We start from the raw sequence: 13,839 nt of genomic DNA, 5'->3' as shown, positions 1-13,839 counted from the left end.
CTAGGTTTAGTGGAGGTTGATCGCGGTGCTGCAACGCTGACGGGAGAAGTGAGAAGTGAGAAGTTGAGAACTTCCCCCCTGCCCGCATACGAAGCCCCGGCTGTAAGGTACGCTGCCATTGCTGGCCATCGTCGCAGAGTTTTTTTTTTTACTCTCTTCTCCGTACCCCTTCCGGATTTACTTTCTACTCCTTCCAAGAGGGATGTGGGAATATTATTGACACTGACCAATAACCATCGTCATCATCATCCTCCACTCTTCCGTCGAGGGGAAATGTGCCCCAGCCTCTAGTCAGTCAGTCGAGGACTGATTTCCTGAAATGGGAGCGCGGTGAAGCCACCAAGATAGGAGAATGCCATTGTTGAGGTTGGATGCAGAGAACAGCTGGAGTGTGCAGCGAGAGTTGTCGCTAATGTTTGGGATCCTCTCAAAACTGGGCTGTAAGTTTCAGTAATGCCGATGACAACAAAGGCTCTCCCGACAGATCCATGGATGGGCCGGTGGACCCTCCCTTTCTCCAGCCAGCTACTACCCACTAGGTAGTAGTATCTATCTACCTATCTAGCCTACACAGTAAACTACGTCCGCTAAAGCAGTCCAGCTAGGTCCAGTCGGTACTTCCACAGCCAATCACCAGCTACAAAGACTCCGATCCATGCAGATGGCTGCATCGTCAGTTAACCCAAAGAGGTTAGAGGCCAACAACGTCCGGCCATGGCATCGGATTCCCCGCTCGCCGTGCCCTACCAGGTAACCAGACTGACCTCCTCCTCGCCTTCGTTCGTTCGTTCTCTCCTGATTCCGTCTGATCTCCGATACTACTCGCTAGCCCGACTGCCTCTGCCTCTGCGCCTCCCCAGTCGATTGGAACCCCGACGGAGCTTGGAACTTTCTTAGTGCCCAGAACAGGCGTCGTCGCACGAAGCCAGTCGGTGGATTGCAGCGACTCCACCCTCGCATCGTGCCCCTGATGCCAACCTTAGTCTCGCCGTTCTTACCCACGGAGAGGTTTCTCTCAGTTTCGCGTCAGAACCCAATCAGCTGCGTCTGGGGGCAATGGCTCTCTGTGTGAACGGGCCTCCTATCAGTCCATGGCCATTCCCCAACCAATCCCCAAGTGGTACTCAGCCGGGACCATGATTAGGGTCGACGGCACATCATCCACGGCCGTAGCATGTAGTAGTAAGTAGCAGACTAGTAGTAGTATATCTGATCAGCCCCCCCCCCCCCATGTCCGTCGGCGCCCACCTGCTCTTCGCTTCCTCTATTTTGCATGCGATACACAAGGCTGTCCATTAATTCGGACTTGATCGTTCCACGGCCGTGAGCCTCTTGCGCGGGGTAACCACGCCCTGGCACAGTCCATCATTGTTGATAACCCTGCCATTCGTTACTCCGGAGGTCATGGTCCTTCCGTGCCTCTATCGCAACATCCGCGCATTGACGAAGATTTCTGATAGCCATTGAGGCTCGCACCATGGCCAACCACACATTGAGCGGCTATTGTCCGACTCCGTTCCTCCAAGAGTCTCTTTTCTCATCCACAGGTGGATGTATGCTGCCTTTTGCTGTTCTTGGGTTAGTTGGTTGTGACCAAACTGATCGTGTGCTTCGCAGTCATCGATGGACGTTTTTGCGAGGAACTTACCACCGAGCATGGCAAGGTCTCTTGTTGTCTTCCTTGCCCAATGGCCGAATGGGTATACGGCGATGGTATGTGTCTTACCAGATGGCAGAGAGAATCCGGCTAATGGTCGCTATCTCACTCAGATTTAACCTCCCAAACCAAGGTCGCCAGCTGGCTTGGCGTCGCTACCTTGCCCCTTTGTATCTTTCTCTTGATCTCGTTTGCCGTGCTTCCCGCGAAATGGACGCATCGTCACTATCTGAGCATTTGCTTCACACTGGGGATCTGCTGCATGGAGGTAAATGCCCAATCCGTGGGTCAATCGATGGTTGTCTAACTTGGGGCAGCTTGCCTTCATCATCCCGCTTGGGGTCAATCCGGAGCAATGCCATGATCCGATCACCCCCAATGACATGCACACGGATTTGTCGTGTGCTTTTACCGGGTCCTTGCTCCTCTTCGGTGGCTGGGTATCGGTAGTATTTAGTAGGTTGCGCAACACTTTCAAACAAGCCAATGCTGACTAGAACAGGTTTCATTCGCACCTTGGCCTTCCACCTCCAGGTGTGCTGGGAAATCGTACTGGGTACGAAGTTTATGTGGGGAGCACTCATCCTGGGATGGGGCATCCCCATCGTGGGCCTGACGGAAATGTTGATCCTTACCGGCGTATCGTACCGCTTTGGCATTGTATGCCACATCAACGTTCACGACAGTAACAAGGATTACTGGGCTCCCGTGTTGGGCTTTGCAGCAGCCGCCTTAATCTTACAATTCGTCACAATGCTCTACTGCGTCTATGTATACGTCAAATCGGTCTACGACCAGGGGACGTCAACCACCAGCTCAGGTCTCCCATCGTACTCGACCAGCGTGCGCACCCTGACAGCCCGACAAGCCTACCGGCGCATCCGCCGCGTCTTCGAGCTGCAATGGCGCGGCGTCACCTTGGTCCTGGTGATCGTTACAAACGTCATCTTCTTCTCGGTGGTCTTCATCCGGATGGACAACCACCTCACCGCAACGGCCGCCAACCTAGACCGTGGCGCCCCCTGGCTAGCCTGTCTGGTCCTGACACAGGGCGACAAAAGCCAATGCTTCTCCGAAGCGAGCAACCTCCTTCCCAACAAAGCCACTCTGCTGGCCGTTCTCATCCTATTAGCCACGGTCGGATTCTGGAACTTTGTCCTCTACGCACGACCCTCCATCTTCCTCGGATGGGCCGATCTCTTCAAGTCCCAGGTCAGGGAGCCTCACGAGTTCGTCTCCGCTGATGCACGTCGAACCCCGGACCCGCGCACATACGAGATGATCAGCGGGTCAAGCCTGCCTCCATACAAGACACCAGAAGCGGTAGTCCGATCCCCTAGTCCGGTCCGGATGAAGAGCCCGGACGGGGCCCAACACTATGGCCGCCAGGCTCGCTACACTCGACCGTCGATGAGTTTCTCCTCTCCACGACCACCCAGCTCCTTGCAGGGCCATGAACGGGACTGGGACCCGGAGGCCACCTTTGCTCCAAGTCATTCACAGAAGGGGTCGATCTGACCGGACCGGATCTGTGCTGGGATTGGCGTTGGCTGGAAGGATTTGATTTTTTTTTTTACTATACCCTTGTGTTACGATATGTATACCATGCTACTAGAATAATGATACAGAATCAAACAGGTAAAATCGCTCATGCTTACAGTAGTAGTAGTAGTGTAGTAGTAGTATCGACCCCAAACCTTAAACCCCAACGGCCCAAACATCCATCCGGCAACATCTCCGCAGACTAGATAGGGCTTGGCGTGGCCTTGCTGACAGTCAGCAGCATGGTGCCACTCGGCCTGGACTCGCTTAGCTAGCTAGATAGACTTTGAATTAATGCTGTAGGATACTTGCCAAGCCTGGACATGACACAAGACAAGTCGTCTTCTCTTTCATCCATCCATCGAATACAGTTTTCTGTTTCTTTCACCCTGTGTGAACCTATGACTAGCATATCCGCTGCATGAAACCTTTCTTTCATGCAATTTATCCCTTCGTCCCATTAATTCTCCAATGAACTTTCAAGATTCATCCCTTCTTGAGTTCTGATACAGAAACAGGAACTCATCAACCGAGGCACATCACACACATCTCACCTACCCATGATAATATCCCACATCCATATCCCACATGCAAGTAACTACCAAGTAAACTCCAATTTCCACTTAATACATACATACAACCAAGCCCAGCACGGACGTCTTATCCTTAATTGGTAATTAGCCCCGTTTTACTTCCATCTTTTCCCCTACTTACTTACTTACACTCCACTCCGTCTATGTAAGTTTCCTCCTTACTTCCTCTTTATACCAGAATTGAGTGTAAACCATGCTCAGACACACAGTTAGAAAGATAGATGAATATAAATCCTAGGTAGGTAAATAGTACATCGACAATAATATAAACCTCCATAGATGGCGTGATTAGTATAGTGTAGTATAGTATATCTACCCGTTACCCGCACGGAGTTCCCCGTAGCTACTAGTATTTATCTAACCGAGCTTGCATCTACTACTTATCTATTACCTATCCAGCTAGGTAAATAAGTAGGTAATTGTAAAAACAATAGATAGGTATGCTAATATTATCCTCTCTGCGCCTCAGAAACCCACCCGGGGTAGATACTGTATATGACCGACACCGGGGACACCGACAGCGGACAAGGGACGGACGGAGTATCTACATCCTTCTAACCGACCTCGTCTCTTTCCCCTCCTGCTACTGCTACTGCTATACGCACAGACCTACTACGTACGCTACTAATAACCCCCAGGATTGCTGATTAAATTGACTGATTAATTAATTGATATTGTTCGACGGGGATGGGATCGGACCCTGCTTACTTACCTACCTTACTCATCTATTTACCGGTCTAGATCCTGCTTCCGGGTAGCTTGATCTGAGTTAGTGTACTCCGTAGGTATATGTGGCCTTTGACTTAGCTATCTTGCAAGGGAGAGAGAAGGATGAGGGGTTTGTCCGGGGTATACGTCATCTATTGATGGGGCTTACAAGGATTAGTTAGGTATGCCGTCGGGGTTCAGTCCCTATGTGGATAAGATGGGATAGATGGGATGGGTTGTGGAGATCTCGGATGGTCCCGTGGGGATTATTCTACCAAGTAATGCATGTGTTGGTCAGATCCAAGTCATTTTCGCTATGATACATCGTAACCCAGTACTAGAAGTAATTATCCCCAGTACAGATTGTGCATCGCCTGCTCCAGGCGTCGGCCTTGAATCAATTACGCGTCGTCAAGTGTCAAAGAAAATAGCAGAAAAGATATAACTATGTGTATATTACCAGGCGCTGACGTCGAAGTTTTCCTATCAAGTGTTAACAGAGTGTACGATAATCCAGGGGGGGGAATGAGGGACTCACCTCGGAAAAGTAGGTTGTAACCACAGTCCGGTCCGAGAACTTCCTGCCCGCAAGCGCCTTCAGAGCACCCGTTGCCGATTCAATCGTATCGAATTTGACAAAGATCTTGCCCACTCCGGGGGACTGTCGGCTGCCACCAGACGGACGAGGCACCTTCAGCTCGACCACAGTGCCATACTTGGAACACTCTTCGCGCACGTCGTCGCAGATTTCTGTCACGTCAGCAGTCTTCTTGCATATTCAGAAAAAGGCTTACCATCGTAGTCCTCGGGGTCCATCAGCTCCTCCGGCGTCACCATGTTCAGCAATTGCAACACGCGGCTGGTCTCCAGGTCCTGGGAGGTCGTCTTGGCGAACATCGACATCGCGTTGACGCCCATGTCAAGACCGGCGGCCTGCGTCATTCCGATACTGGCGCGCACAACCTTGAGGTGTCGGTCGCCCAGCTCCATCCCATTAAGTCCCTCCACGGCAATGGTCGTTGCCGAGGGATCAGCATACTCGCAGAACGCAATGCCCTGTTCATGTCAGTACACACCCCGAAACAAGCCGGTAGAAACCTACCCGAGACTCCTCCGTAGAACCATCCTTAACCAAAACAAATGATTTGAGCTCTCCAAACGACTTAAGAAGCATAGTCACAGGTTCCTCGGGAATATAGTGGGGAATGTTCGACACGCAGATCTTGTTGGGAGAGTCGGGAACCTCATTCAGCAACACGCCTTCCTGGTATTCCTGCTCAACGCCACCAGGGACAATGTAATCCTTAGGGCGCCGCACTTCCAAGCCCTGAGCAGCACCGTTGGCCGCACCATTGCCGGCAGCCTCCTGCTCTTCCATCACTATTCCATCAAACGCAAGCGCAACCGTGGCATCATTGGGCGACTTGAACTCGAGCAGAGCGAAAGCATGGTCGGGAGACACCTGGGCCGAGATACAGGGATCCACGCTCTGAACAACGTTGAGGCCGTTGAGCTGAAGGTTGAAGAAGGCCAAGAGAGCCTCTCCCGTGACAGTCGGAGGCAGGTTGGAAACAAACAGACGCTTGGCCTGGCGGGAGTTGGCAGGCTTGAGGGTGGACGTATCCGTGCTTCCGCCGGCAGGCTGGTTCATGAAAGCTTGGAGGCGGCTGGGGTCCATGGGCTGCTGTCGGGGGGCTCCAGGAAGAGGGAACATGCCTGCGAACGACCGCATTAGACCAGTATGGCGAGAAACAAAACACAGAACTCACCTGAGAGCTTCGCCTGTTCAGCAGTAACATTCTCATAGCCCGGGGGCTTGATGTCCCACTGTGTCAAGCGACGTTTCCGATTCAACACCGACAGCACATCTGTCAGATCAGGCGTGGCCTCCCTCTTGCGCGGAGGAGGCGAAGCACTCCGCCTCCGCTCTCTCCTTTCACCACGCTCGCCACGCTCACCACGTTCACGCTCCGCACCCCGATCACGCTCGCGCTCACGGTCTCGATCTCCTCTGCCTTCCCGTCGGGGTCTCTCTTCGAACAGGTCTCTCTCTCCTCTCTCGCGGCGAGCGGGTCTCTCGTCGTAGTCTCTGCGTCGGCGATCACCGCGATCGCCACGGTCGCCACGGTCGCCACGATCCCGATCCCATTCCCGGTCATCTCTGCGGCTAGAATAGCGGTCCTCGCGTTCTCTGGCACGGTAGTCGCGGCTGGAAGAGTAGGAATCCGCCTCGAATTCGCGTCGGGAGCTCCTGGAGCCGTAGTGGGGAGATCTCGACCGTCTTCTCTCTCCGCGTTCTCCGCGTTCTGGCCGTTCTGGCCGTTCTCCTCTTTCTCCTCTGTCTCCGCGCTCGCGGCGCTCTTCGCGCTGTCGTTCCAACCCAGTTAGCTTCGGATAAACAACCCCTTGATTATTACTCACGTAGTAGTCCCTAGGGCGACCAGAGTCTACGACATTAATATTAGACACCTAACTAAGCTGCAGATAATCAAGGAAGATAAACTCACCTCTGGCCGTATACGTATCGCCGTTCATTATGAAAGCTCCGGTAACCTTCCTGGGCTCCTTTTTTTCCCGTTCCACGTGGCGGAACAAATAAACAGCGGACAAAGCTCGGAGATAGATCCTTGACGATCAAACACTCCGAAAGGCGAGCTCGATGGCACCGACAAGATGGAAGCAGGGTGGTCTGGGGAAGAAGTAAGAGCTGCGCTGGAGGGAAAACTCGCAGGTGACGATCGGCGACAGGCCCGTCCAAACCGGGCTAGCGCGTCCTGTCTGCGGAGTCCCGACCGCCTGCTGTGTCGGACAACCCCCGGCAGAATTTCGACTTATCGCCTCATTATCAGCGACTGCATTTGATACTTCGCCTTTCTAAACGACAGCTGACCTCAATTGACTCAAATCATGACTGTCGGCGCGTTCTCAGAATGGCGCAAGCTTCCCCTGAGCCTCAATGAACTCTGCATCAACACCACTCTCCGCTGTGGCCAATCCTTCCGGTAACCGCATGTACCCTTTCCATCCCATCCACCGTCCATACTAACAACCCTCCCATCTCCAGATGGCACAACGTCCCAGACACCGACGAATGGCGCTGCGTCCTGCACGGCCGTCTCCTCTCCTTAAAACAAGACCAAACCCACTTACACTACCGAACATATCGCTCCTCAAAACCCCCCAACCACCTCAATGAAGACGACACCACCACCACCACCACCCTCTCCCTCCTAACCCACTACTTCAACCTCACCACCAACCTCACAACCCTCTACACCGAATGGTCCGCCCAGGACCCCAACTTCCGCAAAAAGGCCTCTCAATTCACCGGCATCCGCATCCTGCGCCAAGACGCCTGGGAAGCCCTCGTCTCCTTCATCTGCAGCAGCAACAACAACATCGCGCGCATCTCGCAAATGGTCGAGAAGCTCTGTCTGAATCACGGCCCCTTCATTGCCTCCGTCGATGGTCGTGCTTATCACGGGTTCCCGCCCCCGGAGGCCCTCACCGCCCAGGACGTGGAAGGCAAACTGCGTGGGTTGGGGTTCGGGTACCGCGCCAAATACATTTACCAGACTGCGGTGATGGTGGCTAAGGAGAGGGAGAAGGGGTGGCTTGATTCGTTACAGAACCCGGAGTGTCCTGCGTGGGGAGTGGAGGTTGTGCCGGGGGGTGAGATGAGGCCTGAGGGGAGGGAGGGGTATCGGGAGGCACATGGGAAGTTACTTGAGTTGCAGGGGGTTGGGCCGAAGGTCGCGGATTGTGTGTGTTTGATGGGATTGGGGTGGGGGGAGGCTGTGCCGGTTGATACGCATGGTTGGTATTCTCCTTGGTTTTGTTGTTGGGTGCATTTTACTGACAGTGTTGGTTCTTTTTCTAGTGTGGCAAATCGCGCAGAGGGACTATAAGTTCGGGAAGGGGTCGAATAAGTCCCTGACAAAAGTCACTTATGATGCCGTGGGTAATCATTTTCGAAAGCTCTGGGGGAAGGAAGCTGGTTGGGCTCATAGTGTGCTGTTCACGGCTGATCTGAGGACGTTCTCGGATCGACTGGCTGCTACCACTAAGAAGGTGGAGGTGAAGACCGAGGTGAAAGAGGAGAAAGATGGCGTGGAGGATATCGAGGTCGAGACGAAGGTCACCACTGCGATGGCGGTGCCTACAAAGAGGTCTCTTGATGACGCGGGCGTGAAAGTCGAGGATGACGAGGAGACCAAAGAGGACGGAAAACCGAACACTCTTGTCCAGGCCTCACAGACGACAACGCGGAGGATGTCGAAGCGGCTTCGAAACCGCTGATGATAATTATATACCCTGTACATTATTTACATTTATCTCGATTTATCAGAAATACTATATTCCTTGCCTAGCAGCCTGATTGCTGCCTACCTACTGCCTAACACATGTCTCAGCATATAAGACGATAATACCGCAGTGCTATACACCCCATCAAGCAAACGCAAACGCTCAAACCTCCTCGTCCACTTCAGCATATTCACATGCCAAGCAACTGTCTCAAAATCTGCATTAGTCCCTCAACACTGAACCCACTGAACCAAGCACCGCCATAACAAGACTAAATAAGCATTGAATAATAACCTCGGTTCAGCGATCCCAAACTCTTCAGCACCCGACACAAAATACAAACACTCAAGTACAGTAGGTAAGCATATATGTAGCTAGAAATTACAAGCATTAATCCCGCAGGCGCCCTCCGGTCCGGGGTATCTGGGTGGGATTATCCGGGGGGTGGGATATCAATCAATCAATGCAGATTGCAACGCCATAACCCTGGTCTGCAGCATAATTCCATTCTAGGTAGACAGATAGATAGATACTACGGCGTAACTACTATTCAGGTAATAGGTATGTACCTACACATGCAGAAACCCACGATACTACCGAGTAGGTAGATACTCAGGTCGGAAGACTTTCCTGCAGGTCGGTTAAGATCGGTGATGTTTCTTAGTAACAGGGACAGGACAGTGCGGTGAGTATCGGGATGGTCGGAACAGGGAGTGTCCACTGCAACCCACCGGACCAAACCAAGGAAAGGGACGAAGATCCGTGAGGAACGATGATGTCTTGATGTCTCGAAAAAAAAGCAGGAGTGGATTTGCAATCGTCAGGACGGGGCGCGCGGGGCAATTGATTGGTCGGATAACCTTCCGTGGGATCAGACATGGCTGCGGCGATCATTCAAGAAACAGGGCTTGAAATTGCCGATATGCTGGCTGGGATGCAGAATCCGCCGCTGGGACGAGGGGGCCCGAGATGTCGCTGGGGTAGCTACTCCGTTTGCACGGAGTACTAAGGACGGAGTTGGGCCCGATCTTCAAATCTCGACGAGGGCGAGAGAGCTTGAAATTCAATGAGGATTAAAGGGGAACGGCCGGCCAAACCAAACGGTGACACGTGCATCCCGATGTTGCAGCTGCCAGAAGCGGAAGGCTCAGGCAACTCTGCCGAGTGCCTGACTGCGAATCAATTGCCAAGCGCAAATTTCGAGCCTCTCTCTTGGGACTGCTTTCTTTCGGCTGCCACTTGGGCCCTCGATCGCCTTCCCGTCTTCCTACGAATCCTACGCCGGGTGCTTGATTGTCGGGATTCAGCATGTTGTCCTGATGGCTGTAGGCAGCGATATAGCCAGAATCCCGGCCGAGAAACCAGATCCCGCACATATCCGCTGCAGAAAAGAAACGAGTCGCTGAAAATGCGTGTACGAATGGAAGAGCTCTTCGTTCTCGCCCTGCTCTTTCTTCGTGCCATTAAAAGTCATGCAGTTTCCGGATACAACAATATGAAATCAAACAAAGAACATGTTGGTATCAATTAAAAGCAGCAGGCTGATTCTCAACGCAGATGCACATATATGCAACCCATTCTGGGTCGACCTGCACAGTACAGTCAGATTGCTGTCCGCAGGCGGTGGTCGATGTGGGAGGTCCGCATATTTACAAGTCCCGCATTATCTCGACGTGAAACGATGATCCGTCGACTATCTGGGCAGGATTATGACGAGAATCGCGAGGCCCGAAGCAAAGATGTCGGGGAGCGGCTCATAACCGACCCTCTGTGAGCCTAAAAGTCCAAGTCGTCAGGTGTCTTGGATCGTGGACTCTCACGGAACGCTCGCATCCACGGAATCTTCATCCCAGTCCCATTCTCTAAGCAGCTGATTTACGCGATACTCAGTTGCCCAGCCAAGATCGGCTTCAATTCCTTGCAGTAACTGCAGAACCGACCGTCGTTCGCCGGGCTCCGTCAGACACTGGCCACTGACAAACAGCGGCTGGAGAGAGTTGATCCGGACCGAGCCATTCGGACAAGCCAGGGCGATGCCGACGATCTCACGACTATGAAACCGGATGTCACTCTCAATCGAGCGATAGGAATTGAGTCTATCAGTGATGGTGCTCCGTCTGCTGGTCGACGCATGCGGCTTATTTATGAGAAGAAGGATACGAGCCATATGATAATGCTGCATGGCTGAGGAGCACATAGGTATGCTATACCATATCTCAGACAGCGTGCCAGCGTCAAACTTGTCGCTGTCCTTATTTTGTGGCAACTTAGAGAGTTCAACCCGACCACAGGGCTGGAACGTCTCGGGAAGGCCATTATACCAGACATCAAGCTCAGCCTCCAGGCGATACCATCGCTCCAGCAAAACCTGTTGCGAAAGACCCAGAGGGCCCGTATCCATCGAGCCGGGATGATTCAACTGGATGTTATCTCCAGCATTGATGAAATTCACGATCTTTGAGAGAATCCAGACGAGACCGTTTGAAACGAGGTCTTCCTTTATGGGCTCTTCATCGTCAGGAAAGCCTGTCGTGCTCGTGCCTTTGGAACGTACGAAGCCCATGCTGTCGATTTGAAGACCTGCCTCGGTCCACAATACCAGATCATCAGTGTTTAACCTTGTTTGACTCTCATTGATGACTGTCGCGAGCCGATTAGCACATTGAAAGGAATGGCGGTCCTTTAGACCCTCATGATATGCACTCACAGGCAGCTAGGTAGTCTTGTCTCGCAAAGTTCCAGAAAGTCGCCTTTCTCGCCTTGGAAAGTCCTGATAGCTTGGGTTGTTGCAATGCAGTCCCCCCGGGAGAATGGCGCTGCTCAACCGGCATCATTCCCACCTCGGCAACATCCAACAAGGACTTCACACCGCTCAGATGTCGATTCCAGGCTGGACCTGTGGCATCCAAAAACTCATATACAGACAGGATGGCCGTTGCAGCGAGTATTTCATCAGAATGTACCCCCTTGGAAAATCGACTATCCGAGTAACGTCTTCTGCGCTTTCGAGGATTATCGTTGTCTTCACACAACTCAGCAGCCTGCCACTGGCCAAACGCCTCTGGAGTACTCAGCGGCGGAGGCCCTTTATCGGGTTGCAATTCTTTCATCAAGAGCTGGATGGCCTTTTCATAGTACTTGGCACCAGACCAAGGCCAATCTACGTTATGTGCAAGATGTCTTGTATGAACACCACCAGTGGACACCTTTGCTCCTTTCACGCGACCCAGCTGCTTTGCAGCGTACGCGCAGGCGGCATACTTCAACAAGGGATTCTGGAGCGCTCTGACCGGAACGGACGATGCAAAATATGTTCCTAGATCAAAGAGGTCCATCCTATTATTCCATCAACAATGTCTTTCAGGAACTGACAGCGTGTGTGACCTACCAAAGTCCTGGGACCTCTGAGAAATGTCTCAAAAGATACGCAATCTCATAGTCTGTTTCTGCAGGCACCTCCGGCTTCGAATCAGTAGACGTGGCTCGCGGCACTACTGCTCTGGAGGTCAATGAGGAGCCCCTACGCTCTGGTGCATGCTGAATATTGGGATCAACAGGCGGTGACCGAGATTGGGAAGGATTAAGAAGGAAGTTGATATTATTATTATGGTTATTGTTGGTGGTAATCGAAAGAGGAGGAGAGACCTGAGGTGCGATGACGCCGCGCACCTGAGTTGGAGAAGGACCTGAAGATGCTGTGGTTGGGACATTACTAAAAGGTGCGCCGTTATCTGTCGGCGGAATGGACTGTTGATCAATGCTCAAGGGAGGGTAAGAAAGGCGGTCGTGAGCTGCCACCGTTGAAAGAGTGTTCAACCGATGAGTTTCGCCGTCTGCGGACGACGTACGCTGGGCGCTCCACGCTCGAGTGTGGGAACTTGCGGCAAGAAGGGCGGCTTCGGACTCTCCTAGAGCGGCCTCAAGGTCCTCCGCATACGGATCTGAGTTATCAACGAAGATGACTAAAGAGGAGGCAAGCACCTGTCAGACTCTGGAAAACCTCACACCCAAAAAGTTCCCTGTCCGTACCATGTTTGGGGATGTCGAGCCAGACGCTGTCTTCATCAAAGGTATTCTTATACGAATAGAACCCCTTCAGACTGCCACGTCCGGTGGAAGCATCGCTCAGATCTTTATTCATCGATGCATTTTGCTGATGGCGAAAAACGATCCCCTCGCTGGGACGACACTCCCTGGCACCTTTGCGACACTGAGAGCACTCCGGTTTCTGCTCGTCACCTAGCCACAACACCTTTTGTTTAGTCCTGGATTTCTTGATAGTGGTGGTAGTCGTAAGCAAGGCCGTAACTTACATTTGAGTTTCCGAGTGCGACACGTCAAGCTGCGGCGGTGTTGTGCCAGAAGGCAGAAGAGTCAGTTTCTCAATTACTTGGAACACAGAATAAGATGATGGTTTGGTAGAGGTTGGGGGCGGGAGTTCCCGGTCTCCCAACATGACATGGGGGTCTGAGTTTTCGACGTACCAGCCTGTGCGGGATCGCATACCGGATGGAACCGTTGGCGGATGAGCTGCAGCATCCGAAAGGGCTCAGTGGTGGGCCGATAACAACACTCTGGAGGGTAGAGGAAGAGAGAGAGAGGTGAGCAGGTCGAGGTCAGCCAGCGAGAGACTAGCCCGAAAGCGACCTAAAAAGCGACTAGGCCCGAGGACCAAGGCGGAGAGCGATGAATCTGGGGAAACAAAGGGCGAGCAGAGGCCAGGAACTAGGAAAGACGAAGGAGGCTGCAACGGAACGGCCGTCCGGGAAAAAAGACGCGAAAAGGAGAGCGCGAGCGACGGCCAGACTTTCACCATCCGCTTTCTGCCCTTTTTTTGCTTCTGGCCAACAGAGCGGGACGGGGGAAAAGCAAGCAAACAGGCGAGCGAAAAAGAAAGCGGGGGGGTTAGTCTAGTCCATCCTCGCAAGGGCTCGCCGGGGTTGGACACTAAGGCCTCCAGGCTCAGTCTCCAGGCCAATCTCCCGAGTCGGCCTAGTCCGTTCCCTTCGGTCTGGCCAGTCGGCCGCTGATTCC

General features: G+C 52.9%; 5 protein-coding genes across 5 annotated transcripts; 2 read left to right on the top strand and 3 right to left on the bottom strand.

Moving 5' to 3' along the window:
• Window positions 1-1,253: 1,253 nt before the first annotated feature.
• gprM lies at window positions 1,254-3,293 on the top strand. Its single transcript, XM_025614246.1, has 5 exons — window positions 1,254-1,553; window positions 1,618-1,713; window positions 1,771-1,925; window positions 1,975-2,113; window positions 2,160-3,293. Exons 1-5 carry the CDS (start codon window positions 1,478-1,480, stop codon window positions 3,173-3,175), a joined length of 1,482 nt encoding a protein of 493 aa, XP_025473087.1. The 5' UTR covers window positions 1,254-1,477; the 3' UTR covers window positions 3,176-3,293.
• Window positions 3,294-4,786: 1,493 nt separating this feature from the next.
• BO94DRAFT_529715 (splicing factor u2af large subunit) lies at window positions 4,787-7,201 on the bottom strand. Its single transcript, XM_025610508.1, has 7 exons — window positions 7,008-7,201; window positions 6,922-6,947; window positions 6,270-6,867; window positions 5,603-6,216; window positions 5,295-5,556; window positions 5,039-5,250; window positions 4,787-4,983 (listed from the first exon to the last, which is right to left on the bottom strand). Exons 1-7 carry the CDS (start codon window positions 7,033-7,035, stop codon window positions 4,957-4,959), a joined length of 1,767 nt encoding a protein of 588 aa, XP_025473086.1. The 5' UTR covers window positions 7,036-7,201; the 3' UTR covers window positions 4,787-4,956.
• Window positions 7,202-7,364: 163 nt separating this feature from the next.
• BO94DRAFT_505479 (8-oxoguanine glycosylase OGG1) lies at window positions 7,365-8,875 on the top strand. Its single transcript, XM_025609544.1, has 3 exons — window positions 7,365-7,502; window positions 7,565-8,316; window positions 8,381-8,875. Exons 1-3 carry the CDS (start codon window positions 7,408-7,410, stop codon window positions 8,797-8,799), a joined length of 1,266 nt encoding a protein of 421 aa, XP_025473085.1. The 5' UTR covers window positions 7,365-7,407; the 3' UTR covers window positions 8,800-8,875.
• Window positions 8,876-10,621: 1,746 nt separating this feature from the next.
• Window positions 10,622-13,309, bottom strand: BO94DRAFT_551993 (uncharacterized protein; the record flags this gene model as incomplete). The annotated part of the gene is made up of 6 exons (XM_025613568.1): window positions 10,622-11,445; window positions 11,513-12,141; window positions 12,194-12,767; window positions 12,835-13,044; window positions 13,119-13,147; window positions 13,290-13,309. The coding sequence occupies 6 exons, from the start codon at window positions 13,307-13,309 to the stop codon at window positions 10,622-10,624; spliced, it is 2,286 nt and encodes a 761-aa protein (XP_025473084.1).
• On the bottom strand, window positions 13,140-13,735 carry BO94DRAFT_6131 (uncharacterized protein). Its single transcript, XM_025616695.1, has 2 exons — window positions 13,290-13,735; window positions 13,140-13,194 (listed from the first exon to the last, which is right to left on the bottom strand). Exon 1 carries the CDS (start codon window positions 13,619-13,621, stop codon window positions 13,355-13,357), a length of 267 nt encoding a protein of 88 aa, XP_025473083.1. The 5' UTR covers window positions 13,622-13,735; the 3' UTR covers window positions 13,140-13,194; window positions 13,290-13,354.
• Window positions 13,736-13,839: the final 104 nt, after the last annotated feature.

The sequence above is a fragment of the Aspergillus sclerotioniger genome (genome assembly GCF_003184525.1).
Source record: "Aspergillus sclerotioniger CBS 115572 chromosome Unknown BO94scaffold_1, whole genome shotgun sequence".
Lineage (NCBI taxonomy): Eukaryota > Fungi > Ascomycota > Eurotiomycetes > Eurotiales > Aspergillaceae > Aspergillus > Aspergillus sclerotioniger.
Note: the sequence above shows the minus strand (reverse complement) of the source record. Positions and strands in the feature narration are given on the sequence as shown.